We start from the raw sequence: 16,664 nt of genomic DNA, 5'->3' as shown, positions 1-16,664 counted from the left end.
GTGAGCCACCTGCACGATGCTTGGAGACCCCCGGACCCCGGAGCAGCTGTGGCCACGGTGCCCAGCACACCTGCGCGTCCTGGGAGCGCAGACTGAGTGACCTTTCCTTCCTCCGATGGCAGCCTCGTGGGGAGTGCCACGTGGGGGGTGGCACAGGCTGTTTCCTGGGGGGCCTCGGGGGGGCGGGTGCTTCCCTCGTGTTCTGTCGGCAGCTGTCTGTCCATCCTGTGGTCCCCTTTCTTCCCACCACGTCCGCCCAGGTGAGCTAAGTGTCCTGCACCCCAGGCATCTGTGAGGTGTTCCAGACTTGGGCTGCTTCTCCTGGGTCGTAGTGAAGTGGTGGTGAGGAAACCCATGTGGAAATCTGCCACCCAGAGTTGCTAGGATCAGCTGGGAGACGTGGCCCCCACTGGTAGGGGCCTGCGTGGCCGGTTATCTTACCGCTTTCCCACACTGCCGCTCCTCTTTGGCACTCTCTTTACCCCCCCAAGCAAACTCTGGTGTCCTCCGCCTCCCCTGCTGGCGATCTTCTCACAGCTGGAGGAGTCTGAGGTCCCCTCACCTCCTCTCCTAGGAGCTAACCATGAAGGAACAGGCACAGGAATTGGGGGGACACCCCTCAGCCGGAACAGCTTGTGTGTAGAGAGCTGCTGACCCCTCGGCCTCCTCCCTGGAGTTCTTTTGTGCTAAAAGCTGCCGTGAAGCAACTGCTGGCCGCGTGTGTGAGACGGGAGCACAGAGAAGCACAGGTTTGGTTTGCAAGCTTGTCTGGATTTTTCCAAGATCTTTGCCTTAGGTTAAATCCAAAATTCAAGTGAAAGACCTGACACGTTTCGCATCTGGGATACTGTACTGTAACTGTGTTTTTGTGCTTTGAAGAGCAGTCTTTGCTTCTGTTCCTTTTATTAAACAAATGTGATAGAATGACAAAATTAAATACCCCTTTCCCTCCTTTCTTTGTAATGAGGAAGTCTATCCTTTATTTCAAAAGTCAACTTGCAGAAATTGATTGTACTTGGTAATTTGCTGTGCGTCCCTAAAAAGCATAAAGTAGAAGAAGCAGTGTTGCTACAATAGCTGCTCTCGTTCCCTGGCAGTCATTACAGGTTCTCCAGTACAAACACGTTGTCTCCTGCCTGTCCTTTCTGAGCTCAAAAATGGCTTTCCCTCCAGCCCCGTTAATTCAGTTATCACCTCGGGAAATGCACAGATATAACTGATGATCCCTTTAAAACGTCCTGTAGCATGCCACCCTCTCCCATCCTTCATCTTTTGTCCCATTCCTGTCATTAAATGTTACATTGCCAATGTATATTTTATAGGGTGACCCTGGCGGATGTCACTTTGATACTGTGCAGGGATAATAAGATTGCACACACAATGAAAGGCCGATAAATAGAAAAATGTTTACGAGACAGAGAATGGCGGTTTTAAAAGTTTTATGGCTTTCTTTTTCCCCCCTCTCTTTTCTCCCCCTTTGCTGGTAGAATTGTGGTTTTGTTACAGGAACTAGAAAACATTAAGAAGGGTGATGTGGTGATAGACCCAATGGTGGTGAAATCCCACTTGCCCTGTTGCTGAACTCCAATAAAGTGAATTCAGGAAATAATGAAGTATTCAGCTTGTGGGAAAGAAAACCGATTTCAGTGAATGAATTCTTGAGGTTTGGGAGGCCCTACAGAGAAAACGAGACTTCTGGTGTTGACGTTATTATATATTTAAAATGTTAACAGTCTGTATTTAAACAAACACCCCAGTAAAACCAAAAATAAAGGCCCCCCAGTGGGCGCTTCTGCGGGGATCCGTGTTAAGCAAAGGCGGTCGGTCACGTGCTGTGCCACAGGCTGATGTGGGCCCCGCACGTGGCTGGGAGCCCTTCAGTTCAGGCTGGGCTTTAGACCAATTCGTGATGGTCTTGATCTGTGTCTTCAAATGAGTCATTTCCAGATCTGTTACTTACGTTTTGTTACTGTTGTTGTTTTTGGTGAAGGGGCAGAACCTTCTGCGGCGCTCAGTTGGTGATTTAATGGAGCCGCTTGGGGAGGAGGCAGCAAGAGTGGAGGCTCAGGAGCTCCCCCCAGTGGCCCATGAGTCACAGTTGGAAGTCGCCGCTTTAATTAGACGCCTCTAGCTGGAAGTAGTTTGGAAGCATGTCCTGTAGCATGTGCAGAAGTCTTTTCTTGAGGGACTCTACCGGATCTAAACTCCGAAGCTTCCTCAGGGAAGGAGGAGTCACTGTTTTGGGGTGAAGAGGCGTGTGAAGGCCCCTTGCTCGGCACAGGTCTGTGACATTTGTAGCCTAGAGCGAGAAGTGGGCAGAGGGCTTCTGTAACAGGAGCCCCTGGACGGCCTGAGGTGTGGCGAGCAGGTCAGGAGGGTGCCCATGGCAGTGGGCTCCCAGAGTCCGTCCAGTGTTGTCCCTGGTGTCTGTTCTTGGTATGGGAAGTAGGACATGTTTCTCTGGGCTTGTGCATAATTCTGATTGTGCACTCGTGCCTACCAAATGTGTGTCTGACCTTGGTCCCCCCAAGAGTTGCTTCGGGCGGGTGCGGTTCTGTAATTCATGGGTGGAGTGGCGGAGGGGGGGTTTCTCCCTCAGGTGGGACGGCCAGCTGCCCATTGTGATGAGGAATGCACGGTGTCTTCTGTGCTCTTCAGCCACCACTGTCCAGGCTCCAGTTAGCGGGTTTAAGATACTATAGAAATGAACTCTGCAGATCAAAGAGAACCCAAATTTGAGCCTCTGACTTTAAAAAAAAAAATTGCTGTTTCCTCTTACTTCATAGCAGAGTGGTTAAGAACATAAGACTCTGGGCAGCCCCAGGGCTGCCAACTGAAGCTATGACCTCTTCTCCCTGTGGCTTGGTTGTTTCATTTGTAAAGCAGGGGTAATGAAGATATGAGGGTACTATGAAGATTAAATATATTAAAGTATGGAAAGTGCATATTTATAGTGCTTAGCTATTGTTATTATAGATTTTATAGCCCAGTAAAAGGTGGTTTGTTGGTTCGTAAATAAAGCTACTGGTGAGGAAGTGGTGGCATTGGATTCCTAAGCCCACCCTCCCGCCAGCCCTGACGCCCACCTTTAGAGCAGCTGCTTCCAAGTGACCACGCACGCGCAAGGATTCAGTTTTCACTGGCCTGTGGGAAATGAAAAATAAGAACAATGTAGTCATTTTGCATAACACTAAATATCAAATTAAGGAACCCTTATTTGGAGATTGTCTATCTTTTTCTGCTTTTTAGAGATAAAATGTCATTTCTTTTGTGAAATAGCGGTGAGATCAGGCAGTTATTTTCAGTGACCTTACTTGGCAAAATAAAAAGTTGGCAATCTTGCTTCCATTTCTCAAAAGTTTTACCCTTTTAGTGTTTGTTTCAGGTGAATTTTAGTTCTCAAGAAATACTCATTCCGTCAGATGTTTATTGAATACTCATTATATTCAAGATGTTGCCCTAGACCTCTGGGGTGGGTCTCACGGATGAGGTGGGCATAGACTTGGGGAGCTGGGCAAGCTCATTCATGGTTGCAGTCCGAGGGAGAGCCTGTGTGTACAGCACAGAGGAGTGAGACCGCGTTGCGATGGCCTCGTGGCTGGGGAGACGGGTGAAGGAGGGCTTCGAGGAGAAGACGACATCTGGGATGGCCGGAGCCCTGAGTGGTGAGGAGGACTTGGACCGGACATCAAGGAGACAGAGTAGTGAGCGGTTCACGGGGCTGCGTCCTGCCAGCAGCAGGAAAGCACCGAGGAACAGTGAACTGGCCGTCGTGTTTGGTGTAAGCCAGAGACCATGAGAGGTGGGGAATGCAGTCAAAAGGTCTTCTGGGGACAGAGGGAAAGGCCTGGAGGAAGCAGCGAAGCAGCTGGGCATTTGTTCTGTAGGCCTCGGGGAGCCTTCAGTGATTCAGAGAGGAAAGTTGACGAGGTCAGAGCTGCGCTTTGGGAGGACTGACCTAGTCTCTGTGGGGGAGGGGACAAGCCAGTCCAGGACCGCAGGTCTGGACATCCGCGTGAAGGTGTGGGACCAGAGGTAGGATCTGCAGGTGGCCGAGGTCAGCAGCTAAAGAAGTTAGAGCTTAGGAAATCTCAGTACAATTTTGAGTTTAAAAAACCCAGATCTATTCCCATTCCTTCACAGTGTTCAAATGTAGTGGTGGTAATTGTTTAAAAAAAAAAAAAAAAAAAGAAAAGAAAAGAATTTTTTCTTTCCTTTACCTGCACAATTGGGATTTTAAACAGGGGCAGCAGAGTGCCTGGTTCAGGAATATCTCTGAGGGTCTTCACGTGGCCTTGTCATTTTAACCAGTTACACCCAGGAGGCCTTCCCGGACTTCCAAGGTCTTGCCTTTCCTCCCTTCCCTTCGTCTCTCCAGGAAAGGAGCCGGATGTGGGTAAGGAGGGCCAGGAGCCTGCCCCGAAGCAAGACGCCCCCTCGCGTGGGGCTGCCTCCCGCGTGGCCTGCTAGGTCAGGAGGCTGTGGTTTTCTGCTGTGCGCCTTCAAGCGTGTCATCGTCCTCCCAAATGCACTCCGAGACCACAGAGGTGTTATTTAACGATTAGCAGCAGAGCCAGCTGGCTGGGGGCTCCTTTAGCGATTAGGGGATTCGGTTGGTTAACAAAAGAAGGAGCCCAGGACAGCATTGCTTTAATTACCAGAGTCGTTGCTGGAAGACAACCAGTTGCCTGCTGGAGGAAGATCTGTAAAGGTGGCTGCCCCTGAAGACGGTGGACGGTGGTACCCAGTGCCCAGCGTCTCACCTCAGATGTTCTAGACAGTTGTCAGATTCAGCCCTTGAATCCTCGGGGAGTGAAGGGAAAGAATGACTTGCGTGGGGGTCTGTGCCAGGAAATTTAACTGACTTGCTTCGTTACCCTTGAATTAGTAGTTTTTGCCAAGAAACAGTGCAGCTGTAATTCCCAGGCAGAGGTGGCCGTGGAAATCAGAGGGCCTGAGCTCGGCTCCGGTTAGAGCAGCGCTTCCCAGGAGACACGTCCCAGGCAGGCTTCCTAGCACTGGCTCCAGTGGCCACGGTGTCATTTCCCTGGGGCCCTGGGTTGGGGAATGAAGCAGCTCGAAGCAACTCTGTGCCATGTTTCCTTCTCCCTCCTGCCCCACTGGGTTTGGGGCCTTGTTTCATAACTACTCATTGCTTCCTGGACCTTCTCCCTGGAAAAACACACTTTTTTTTTTTTCTTTAAAGCTTTAGATCTCTCCATAGTGGTGGGTTTCTTCTCCCTTTTTACCTGGACCACCGAAGAAGGAGCCAGCTGGCGACTGAAGGGCACATTCTTCAAACAGGAGTTTTCGCAGAGGAGCACCACCCTGATTTTAATTGTCCCTCGGCCTGCTGGCTTAGGGCGTTGTGTGGGGACCACTGAGCGGTGCTTGCTCCACACACTCAAGTGAAAATACTCATTTAGCGTCTGAACAGTTAATAATATGTCTTAGAGAAATAAGGTAATTTCTTCTGAATGCTTACTTTCTAACCCCTGCAGTGGGGTGTGTCAGTTGCGTGTGAAGGTCAGTTGCCACTTCGTGGGGCCTGTCCACCACGTTGTCTGCTGACTGTGGTAGGTGGCCTTGAAGGGCCTGTAAAATAGCTTCAGAAGAAACTGTGTTTATAATGCCATCGTCGTGAGCAGCTCCAGGCCTCCCCCACTTAGTAGGCAGTGTTTGAGTGTTTGGCTGGGAGAGGAGGGTGCCTGTTGAAACTTTGGTAAAGGAGAAGTCCCTTTCCCCTCACCAGCAGAAGGGGCACTTGTGGGCGCCCCCCGCTGGGTACCTCCTGAGGCTGGTGCCGGGCACTGAGTACGGTGCAGGGACCGGGTTCAATTACCCACCTGCCTCCCTGCGTGTTCCGGAAGCAGGAGACTGGTTTCCAGGGCCTTGCTTAATACAGCTTAACGGAAGACCAGCGGGCATCATTGTTTTCTGCCGGTTCACAGAACCGTGCTGTGAGAATGGAAGAGAAAGGAACACTGTTGTGTACCCTGAATGGAGAGCGGGGTGTGCGTGTACAGGGTTATTGACAAAAGACTGAGGCCTCCCTTGGCTTGTAAAGAGAGGACCTGATCATAGATGGCAACCCTGGACTCTATGTGCGAGCGGGGATCCCTGGACCTCATCTTCCACCACCTTGGAGGGTTGAGACTTCTGTGGATGGTTGTAGCAGTAATAATTATGTGACAGTTGCAGCAAATTGGACTCAGTCTTGGGTGTACCCCTAGGCTTCAGTAATGGGATGAAAATAATTGACTGCCTGTTCCTGCCTCCCAGAGGACCCGTGTCTGGGGAGTTCGTGCTGGGCTGCGGGGAGAGAACCCGGGGCGTGGGGAGCTTGCTCTGTGATGGTCCTGGGGACAGACGTGCTCGCTGACAACGAACCTTTGATACTTGAAGTGCCTACAGCACCTTCCTCTTCAACAGTCTCTTCTATGCTTTCATTTCCCCAAGCAAGGTCCCTTAGAGAGAAGACGTGTAGCTCATCTTACTTCAGAAAAATAAATTATCTTGCTTTTTTAATTGAAGTATAGTTGATTTACAGTGTTGTGCCCATCTCTGCTGTACAGCAAAGTGACCCAGTTACACACGTGCAGACATTCTTTTTTTTAATATTCTTTTCCATTATGCTTCATCACAGGAGAGTGAATATAGCTCCTGTGCTATACAGTAGGACCTTGTTGTTTATCCATTCTTTCTTTTAGTATATATATTTTATTTATTTGTTTGTTTGTTTATTTTTGGCCGCGTTGGGTCTTTGTTGCTGCGCGCCGGCTTCCTCTGAGAGATGACTTCAGCCCCTTCCTTTCCTTCTTTGCCCAGGCACTAAACCAGTTTAGTTCCTTGAGCCTGTGCAGTTCTGCCCCGAGACGCGAGGTGTGTTGACTGTGAGGCCTTGTTGCGGGATGAGGTTCGAGCACTGGGGACAAAATGATCGTTACAGGCCATTTGTGTCAACAGCGTTTATGCCTCTATGTGCGCTTGCAACGCAAGCAGGAGCTCATTTGCAAGGCTGCCTTTGTGGAGCTGCCTTTTGATCAGTGATTGCCTGTGTTAATGTTTCAGTAAGCTATTGATTTCTGCAACAGCTTTTGTTCCCTGAATTTATGTGCAGTGGGTCTCCACTGCACACGCTATGCATGTTTGATTAAAATTCAATTGACTTCATTCCTGGTGAGGCCTCGAGCTGCTTCACTCCCTATTTGTAGAACGAAAGCTTTCCCCGACATATTCTTTTGTTTGTGCTCACGACCTAGCCACCCATGCAGTCACCAATATACTGTTTCTAATCCTCCTAGATTTGCTCCATTCCAATGTTTAATCCCTTCCTAGACATTACAGTGGTTGAGAGGCAGCTGATAAAACCTGGTCTGGATTCTTTTCTTTTTTTTTTAGTCAACTCATCGATGTATGGTGTGCATACCATATAGATCATAAAAATGCATCCACTTAAAGTGCACAAGTTCAGTGAGTTTTGACAACTGTATACATCCATGTAACACCACCGTCGATTTATAGAACCGGCCCCATCACCCCAAAAGATCTCCGTTGCCTACCCCTCATGCTCCAGACTCCAGACAACCACTCATTTGCTTTTTGTGATTATAGATTTGTCTTTTCTAGAATGGAATCATACAGTCTGTATGTACCCTTTGGTGTTTGGCTGCTTTCATTCAACATGATGTCTTTGAGATTCATCCATTGGTCGTATCCATCAGTAGTTTGTTCCTTTTTACTGCCAAGTGGTATTCTTGTGCGTGGGTGTACCATAATATGTTTATCCGTTTTCCCGTTGAGGGGCTCTTTGACTTGTTCCCAGTTTTTGGCTATGAAGAGTAAAGTTTTAATGAACACTTGTATAAAAGTCTTCGTGTGCACATATGTTTTTATTCCTTTGGGGTAGACACCTAAGAGTCGAATCATTTGCTAGGTCGTATGGTACATATTTGGCTTTCTAAGAACTGCCAAACAGTTTTACAAAGTGGTTTGACCATTTTACATTTCCACCAGCAGTGTATGAGATTTCTCGTCACTCCCCTATCTTCCCGAATTTTGAAATTTATATTCTTTCATTTTAATGTCAACAGTCCTTCAGCCTTGGTCATTTTGATCCTTGGTACTCAGATGGTGGAATCTGTTCCGGGCTCCTTGTTTAAAAGCTGTTTCTATTTTATTTTACTTTATTTTATTTTATTTTTGGCTGCGTTGGGTCTTCGTTGCTGTGTGCAGGCTTTCTCTAGTTGTGGCGAGCGGGGGCTACTCTTCATTGTGGTGCGCGGGTTTCTCATTGCGGTGGCTTTTCTTGTTGCGGAGCGCGGGCTTCAGTAGTTGTGGCGCACGGGCTTAGTTGCTCCGCAGCATGTGGGATCTTCCCGGACCAGGGCTCGAACCCGTGTCCCCTGCGTTGACAGGCGGATTCTTAACCACTGGGCCACCAGGGAAGTCCCCATACCATCTTTTGATACCATTTGAAACTCTTTCAGAACATTCATGTGTGAGAAATGGAAAGGATCCCTCATAACCATGTGAGCCAGTGGCGTACACGGACCAGGGCTGTGCAGAAATGTCAGGGCGGCTCTTGTTCACAGCCTTCAGGTCAGACCGAGGTGTGACAGAGACACTGGTGGTCATGCCTCCCCTCCAGGTTTCTCGCCCATTTTTGTTTCCTTCCACCTCCTCTAGCTTCACACATCCCCTTACATCCGAGGCCTCTGTCACCCTTGACCCCTAAAACAGCTTCAGCTAAAGGCGGAAGTGGGAGGAACAGGAACCACTTTGGATTTCCTCATTCTTTTTTCCAGCCCTGGGATTGGGCCATGATTTACTGCACCAGCTGCCCTTTTGAACTGAAGAAGCATGCCACTCTGACACAGTGCTTGAAGGGTGATAGTGACCTGCCTTGGCTTCTGTTCTGTGTTTTCTCATAGGAAAACCAGAACCAGGTCACTTTTATGTCAGCACAGGTCTCTTAATCCCCTAGTGGATTTATGAGTTTGAGCCCGCCAACAGCAAAAGATCAGTATAGATAAATGACTTTCTAAGTCAGGAAGGTAGGAAGTAAAGAGGCAGAAGCCGGGAGGTTTCTTAGATCGTAACCTTAGGGGCTCAGGATACTCCACTCACCATGAGGACCATCATATAGCCTGCATTTGTGGTCTAGCATGTAATAGACAAGGTAGAAATCCAAGGGCAATTCCTACATTTTCCCTTGTTGTTCAGTTACCATCTCATGGAACTGAAAAGGGGGTGGGAAGTGTCCTTGGTGGCTGGTTCCTGGCCTCCTTGGCCTGGGGTCGTGTTTCATCTCTTAAAACACTGGCAATCCCTAGCATTTCGTTCAGTGATGCTTGGAAAGACTAAAGCACAGCCACAGCTCCAAGAGATACAGGCTGTAGCCTTGTGGGAACTGGTCAGGAGTCCTTGAATCACAGATCCTTTAAGGGTCTGATGACAGCTGTGGTTCTGTGTCTTAGAAAATGCACAGAGATGGGACTTTCCGGGTGGCGCAGTGGTTAAGAATCTGCCTGCCAATGCAGGGGACATGGGTTCGAGTCCTGGTCCGGGCAGATCCCACGTGCTGCCGAGCAGCTAAGCCCGTGTGCCACAGCTACTGAGCCTGAGCTCTAGAGCCCGCAAGCCACAACTACTGAGCCCACATGCCACAACTACTGAAGCCCACGTGCCTAGAGCCCATGCTCTGCAACAAGAGAAGCCACCTCAATGAGAAGCCCACGCACCGCAACGAAGAGTAGCCTCCGCTCGGCGCAACTACAGAAAGCCCACGCGCAGCAACAAGGACCCAATGCAGCCAAAAAGAAAAAAAAAAAAAAAGAAAATGCACAGAGAATCCAGCTCTCAGTAGTGAGTACTCAGCACACATGCGTCACCTGCTTTGCGGAAGCCATTTCCCCACCTCAGATCTGCCCCCTCCTCTCCCAGCTTACTTGCCGTTGGGTTCCCAGGCCGTTCCTTCTAGGGGTGTGTTCACTGAAACCTCATCTGACTGGGCACTCCACCAGTCCCAGGAGTTCGTCGTGTGGTACCTGTGCTTCGCTGTCTCTTTCAGTCTCCTCAACCCTGGTCTTCCCAGCTAGACCTCAGGTCACTGGAGGACAGAATCTTCGCTTCTCTTTTTTGGCCCCTCCATTCACAAGGCGGAGAGCCTTCTGTGAGGCAGAGTGGGCTTTGGCCAAGTAGCTCCCACCTTCAGATGTGGGACACACCACCACACACCCCCTGCCACCCCCCTGCCAGGGACACGTCCCAAGATACCATCTGTCAGGTTAACTGACTTTCTACAGTATTGATTTAATTAGGGAAGATCAGTGTGATCGAGGCTCTCTCACTGTTTTAACTGCTTTTTTTTAAAAATAAATTTATTTAATTAATTTATTTTTGGCTGCGTTGGGTCTTCATTGCTGCACACAGGCTTTCTCTAGTTGTGGTGAGTGGCGGCTACTCTTCATTGCAGTGCGCAGGCTTCTCATTGCAGTGGCTTCTCTTGTTGCGGATTATGGGCTCTAGGCGCGAGGGCTCAGTAGTTGTGGCTTGCAGGCTTTAGAGCGCAGGCTCAGTAGTTGTGGCGCACAGGCTTAGTTGGTCTGCGGCATGTGGGATCTTCCCGGACCAGGGCTCGAACCCATGTCCTCTGCATTGGCAGGCAGATTCTTAACCACTGCACCACCAGGGAAGTCTGTTTTAACTGTTGTTTAAACATTCCAAGTAGAGGCACTTTATCTTGGGGTGTTTGTTTTAAGAAAACGGTCTTTTGTCAGCCAGGGTTAGTGGAACACACCATACGACCGTCCCCCCCCCCACCCCCACCCCCGTGTGTGTACACGTACAGTGTGCCCGTTGAGCCCCTTGGGGCTGGGAGTGCCAAAAACGCTTTTTTTTTTTTTTCAAGTTGAATTTGGACTCATGTCCACTTGCTGTGTTTTTTAGAAAGATGTCTTGCCTCCCGTTCTTTTGGGCCATGCATGAAACGAGGAGCTCCTTTGGCCTGAAACACTGACCTGGTGACACGTGGCCTTTCATCTCCACCCAGCGCCACTGTGTGCTGTGTCCGCTCTTAACCTTTTTCGCCAGCCCCCGGTCTCGCCTTCAGCACCCAGTGCCGGCTTGTCTGGGGTGGGCATTCGGCTGTAGAGCAGTTTGCCTGGGTTTGGGGTCTCTTCTTCCTGACCTTCCTCCTGGCCCCAGTTCCTGCCACCTCAGTTGTTTGCTTTGGTTTCTGGAATGGTCTAACTGGCCGGGTATTTCCGTGTCGCCCCTGTGTGGATTCACTGAAACGCTGTGAAGAGATCATCCTCTGTGTGTGCACCCATGCACACGCGCGTGCGCACACACACACACACACACACACACACAAACACAGCTGGAGGGCAGGGGTCTTCCTTTCTGTCAGCGATTTATTGATGCACCTCCAGTGCTTAGAACAGTGGTGGCATCTGCACATAGTAGGCACCCAGCAGATACCTGTTGAGCAAATGAATGTTCCTGATGTCTAGAAGTTAACGCTCCAAGGGGCTGGCCCCGGTGGCCTGGCAGCTCTGCAGGTGTGTCCTGAGGGAGCCCAGGCCTCCGGACAGCTGTCGTAAAGCCAGCCTCTGCTCCCGGCACCAGAGGCAGTGCTGGGGCGAGGGCGCTTCCCTCACAGCCGGCCCTTCTTTCGTGCAGGGAGAACTGATCACCTTCTATTACTACTGGAAGAAAACCCCGGAAGCAGCCAGCTCCCGGGCTCACCGCAGGCACCGCAGGCAGGCCGTGTTCAGGAGGATTAAGACCCGCACTGCGTCCACGCCCGTCCACACGCCCTCCAGACCCCCGTCCAGTGAATTCTGTAAGAGGGGGCTTTGCACACGCAGCCACGTGTCCCAGCTGTGGGTGGGCCTGCTTTCGTGGGCGTCCCTGGCACAGCTTGTGTGTGTGTGTTTGTGTGTGTTACAAAGCCTGACCTAAGTGTCTCACTGACTCGGGGGATTTGGTAGGGAGAGTTTTACAAACTATTCGTACATTTAGATTTTCCTTAAACTCGACATCATCTTTTACAAAAATGTAAGTCTTGGCCTTGGCCTGAGGCGTTATTGATGGCTTCAGAGGACGTTTTCCCTTAGCCGATGGTGTGCTGCACTTACATTGTGGTTGCAGTAAGATCAGATTAACGTTTTCTTCTTTTTCCTACTACTTTATTGGGATTCTTCTCTTGGTCCCGTGTGACTTGCAATCTGATATGACAGTGAAGCCCACACCTTCTTAACCTCTGAAAACTAGAGTAGGGCCTTGGGGTTCTGCCCTGGCCCAGGGCACTCAGCCTAAGGGTCGCGTATGTTGCTCATGCAAACAAGAAATAATCCAGTAGGGCCGGAGGGGCTACGGCTTGATGGAGAGGGAATTCCTCAGGATGTCAGGGAGGGCGTCACAGGTGCACTTTGCCCTGTTCACGTCCACCAGCTGTGGGCATCAGTGCCAGCCACCCCAGGATTGAGGCGTGACAGCAGCCCCCTGCCCCGGAGTGGCAGGGCAGACCCTTGGGTACCACCCCTCATACACGAGCTCTTCGTTCCGGTGGCTGGGCCTGAGAAATTCAGAGTGGTCCTTTGTGAACAGTGCCGCACCCAGCCTGCTGGGCCGCTCTGACTGTTGGCTCAGAGCCTGGGGCAGGTCAGAGGGGACAGGCGGTCCCAGTCTTGGCCCAGCATGATGGTGTCCCCCCCACCCCTTGTGTGCCCACCATGCCCAGTGGACCTGAGCTCGGCCAGTGAGGATGACTTCGACAGCGAGGACAGCGAGCAGGAGCTGAAGGGCTACGCCTGTCGCCACTGCTTCAGCACCAGTAAGCGGGGCGTGGGCGCAGGGGCCCTTCGCGGGAGCAGGCAGGCTCGGCCACTGCCGGTTCTGCGTGTTTGGGGGATCGGATTGGGGGCCTGTCTGGGCAGTCCTTGACTTGACATTTGCACTGTCTTCAGGGTTACTTGGAAAGTTGAAGATCTTTGTTTTACTTGACTCTCCTGTTAGCGTTCAGGATGGAGTGCCGGCCAGTGGGTAGGACAGGCTTGTTCAAGGTCGGGGCCTGTGTTCCCTGGGAGCCTGCTGCCAGCTCTTCCTGGGTCTCCTGAGATGAGGCGCGGGTGGTGGGTAGTCCTGAAGTCCTCTCTGTTCCAGGGGGAGAGCAGGGCGACACTAGTACCTCTGTGGTCTGGGTGACAGGTGTTTGTCCAAGCCCAGCGCTGCATGGTTCTCGTGACGCCGGGGTCAGCTGAGCCCATGAAAGGGCCTCCCTGCTCCGATGTCTGTCCCCAGGGGCGCTGGTTGTTGAGGTCGGCACCCCCGCCCCTCTTCCCTCTCACAGCCTCCAAAGACTGGCACCACGGGGGCCGGGAGAACATCCTGCTCTGTACAGACTGCCGCATTCACTTCAAGAAATACGGGGAGCTTCCCCCCATCGAGAAGCCCGTGGACCCCCCACCATTTATGTTCAAACCTGTGAAAGAGGAAGACGATGGGCCCAGTGGGAAACATAGCATGAGGACACGGCGGAGTCGTGGCTCGGTGAGTCCCCGTGGCCCGGCAGCCAGACCACTTCTCCAGGTTCCTAGCAGGCTGGGGGCTTGCACCCATCAGGAGGAGGATGGCAGGTGTGTTTCGTTTTGGGTAGAGAAACAGACCCCCGAAGGTGAAATGATTTGCCCGAGGCACTAATGAGCTTTGCCTGTGGGGCTGGGAAGAGCGCTCTGCTCTCTCCCTGCCTTGCCTCTTCCCTGGGGAGCTGGTAGACCAGTGTGAATTGCTGTACCCCCGTCTCCCCGAGCCCCCGTGGCTCTGCAGAAGCATGCCGACGGCCTGGTGGTTTTAGGGGCTGAGCTGCGTTATCTGACAGCTCGTCTCTTCCGTCCTGTCAGGTGAAATCAGCAAGTGTGTGTGTTTGGATCTGGTGGGAGGAGCGGGCAGTTAACATGGAGCAAACAGAAAGGGTGAGGTGACTTAAAACTGACTTTAGGTGTAACTGTCCCTCGGGGGCATGCACAGAGTAGGGCCGCCCTCGTGACTTCTGCCCTCAGCCAGGCTCGCCTCATTCAGGACAGTCCCTGGAGACGAGCGCTTCGGGTGCAAACTGAGAATCGCTCTCTTTTCCACGTAAACCCACCCGTTCATCCCTCCTTCCTTCGCTCCGTGGTGACCCCCGTGCAGCCAGGGACAGCCAGGGGTCCCCGTGGTTGGCCAGGGGCTGGGATTTGACGCGAGGCTGTTGGTGGACCTGCTCTGGAGGCTCCAGCCTGGGAGCGGGGCTCAGGTGGCCGGTGTGGGCACTGGGGCCCAGTCTCACCAGCCTCCGGTTGGGGTGGGCAGATGTCTACACTGCGCAGTGGTCGGAAGAAGCAGCCAGCCAGCCCTGATGGTCGCACCTCGCCCATCAATGAAGACATCCGCTCCAGCGGCCGGAACTCCCCCAGCGCTGCCAGCACCTCCAGCAACGACAGTAAAGCAGAGACGGTGAAGAAGTCGGCCAAGGTGAGGTGCTGGGGCAGTGGTGGCAGCTGCTGGGCCCCACCCTCCCCTTGAAGCCCCGGCTGCTGGAGTCGGTGCTCAGCTTCCCCGTGTCCCTCGGTCATTCGTGGAGCCTCCTGGGCACCGGCAGTGCCTTGGCCTGGGGCCTGAAGAATGGGGGTCCACGCGGTTCCCAGCACGGACCTTTGGGGGCCACCTCTGCCTTGAGTTTCCTATCCCCAGATACTTGTTCCTTCCTGGGTCCACTGGCCCCTTCCAGAGCTTTCTTGTTTTGGGGGATGGAGCGTGGCATGCGGGGGACCAGGTGTCAGCAAGCAGTTGTCACCCCGCCCCCTCGAGGCTGCTGGCCCATCCTCCCTGAGCCTGAGTCTCCTTGTGGGCTTTCCCACCTCAGAAGGTGAAGGAGGAAGCCTCGTCCCCTCTCAAGAGCACCAAGCGCCAGCGGGAGAAGGTGGCCTCTGATACAGATGAGGCCGACAGGACCAGCTCCAAGAAGACAAAAACCCAGGTGAGGTTTGTGGCTGAGCCACGCTGACGACAGGTGGAAGCTAATGTCCCTCGAGAAGCCCCAGCCCAGATTCTCCCTGAGCGGAGGTCGTGTCCCGTCTCCCAGGGAGGGGCCTAGAGAGCGGCCCCCGAGACTGGCCGGGTCAGGGCAGGAGCCGTGGTCCCCGGAGCCACGCGTGCTGCCTCATCTGCCAAACCTCACTGTGTGGCAGGGCAGAGGGCGCCCCAGCTCCCCCTAGAGCGTCCGCCCTCCCCTCTCTGGCCCTAGGAGATCAGCCGGCCCAACTCGCCGTCCGAAGGCGAGGGAGAGAGCTCGGACAGCCGCAGCGTCAACGATGAGGGCAGCAGTGACCCCAAAGACATCGACCAGGACAATCGTAGCACGTCCCCCAGCATCCCCAGCCCCCAGGACAACGAGAGCGACTCCGACTCCTCGGCCCAGCAGCAGATGCTGCAGGCCCAGCCCCCGGCTTTGCAGGCTCCCGGTGGGGCCGCTCCAGCTCCCTCCTCGGCCGCGCCGGGGACCGCCCAGCCGCCCACGCCAGGGCCCACACCCGCCGCCACTGCCCCTTCGCAGGGCTCCCCGTCGACCTCCCAGCCCCCCAGCCAGCCGCAGGCCCCCTCGGCTCCCGCTCCCCACGCCCACGTCCAGCAGGCGCCCGCCCTGCACCCACAGCGGCTGCCCTCACCGCACCCCCCGCTGCAGCCACTGACCGGGCCGGCCGGCGCCACCCCAGGCCCGCCCCACCCCCAGCCCCCCCTGCACGGTCAGGGCCCGCCCGGCCCTCACGGCCTCCAGGCCGGGCCGCTGCTGCAGCACCCAGGCCCCCCGCAGCCCTTCGGCCTCCCTCCGCAGGCCTCCCAGGCGGCGGCCCACCCTCACGCCTCCCTGCAGCCGCCTGCCTCTCAGTCGGCGTTGCAGCCCCCGCAGCCCCCTCGGGAGCAGCCCCTGCCACCCGCGCCCTTGGCCATGCCCCACATCAAGCCCCCGCCCACCACACCCATCCCCCAGCCGCCGGCGCCCCAGGCCCACAAGCACCCGCCTCACCTCTCGGGGCCCTCGCCCTTCTCCATGAACGCCAACCTCCCGCCCCCTCCGGCCCTGAAGCCCCTGAGCTCCCTGTCCACGCACCACCCGCCCTCGGCCCACCCCCCTCCCCTGCAGCTCATGCCCCAGAGCCAGCCTCTGCCCTCCTCCCCCGCCCAGCCCCCCATGCTGACCCAGAGCCAGAGCCTGGCCCCTACCTCCCACCCCCCTGCGGGCCTCCACCAGGTGCCCTCCCAGCCCCCGTTCGCCCAGCACCCCTTTGCCCCTGCGGGCCCTCCTCCCATCACCCCTCCGACTTGCTCCTCCACCTCCACTCCCCCGGCGGGGCCTGGCCCCTCGGCCCAGCCATCCTGCTCTGCCCCCGTCGCTGCGGGAGGCAGCGTAGCTGGGGGGACAGCCTGCCCGCTCCCCACCGTCCAGGTCAAGGAAGAGGCCCTGGACGAAGCTGAGGAGCCCGAGAGCCCCCCTCCCCTGCCTCGCAGCCCGTCCCCTGAGCCCACCGTGGTGGACACCCCCAGCCACGCCAGCCAATCGGCCAGGTATGGGTCCCCGGGAACCGGGCACGTCCGGGGCAGGGACAGCTGGGCACCTGGGG

General features: G+C 54.3%; 1 protein-coding gene across 6 annotated transcripts in view; it reads left to right on the top strand.

The window, feature by feature from the left end:
• The window catches only part of RERE (arginine-glutamic acid dipeptide repeats), a 423,843-nt gene that overhangs the window by 401,534 nt on the left and 5,645 nt on the right, over nucleotides 1–16,664 (top strand). For all 6 annotated transcript variants that reach the window (XM_059911901.1, XM_059911983.1, XM_059912037.1 and 3 more), the window contains 6 exons: nucleotides 11,686–11,848; nucleotides 12,749–12,841; nucleotides 13,358–13,557; nucleotides 14,356–14,517; nucleotides 14,909–15,022; nucleotides 15,290–16,608. In XM_059911901.1, the coding sequence (XP_059767884.1) occupies nucleotides 11,686–11,848; nucleotides 12,749–12,841; nucleotides 13,358–13,557; nucleotides 14,356–14,517; nucleotides 14,909–15,022; nucleotides 15,290–16,608 (2,051 nt within the window). The remainder of the gene's footprint in view (nucleotides 1–11,685; nucleotides 11,849–12,748; nucleotides 12,842–13,357; nucleotides 13,558–14,355; nucleotides 14,518–14,908; nucleotides 15,023–15,289; nucleotides 16,609–16,664) is intronic.

This window comes from Balaenoptera ricei, chromosome 1 (genome assembly GCF_028023285.1).
Source record: "Balaenoptera ricei isolate mBalRic1 chromosome 1, mBalRic1.hap2, whole genome shotgun sequence".
NCBI lineage: Eukaryota > Metazoa > Chordata > Mammalia > Artiodactyla > Balaenopteridae > Balaenoptera > Balaenoptera ricei.
The sequence above is the reverse complement of the archived record's forward strand: the minus strand, read 5'-3'. Positions and strand labels throughout refer to the sequence as shown.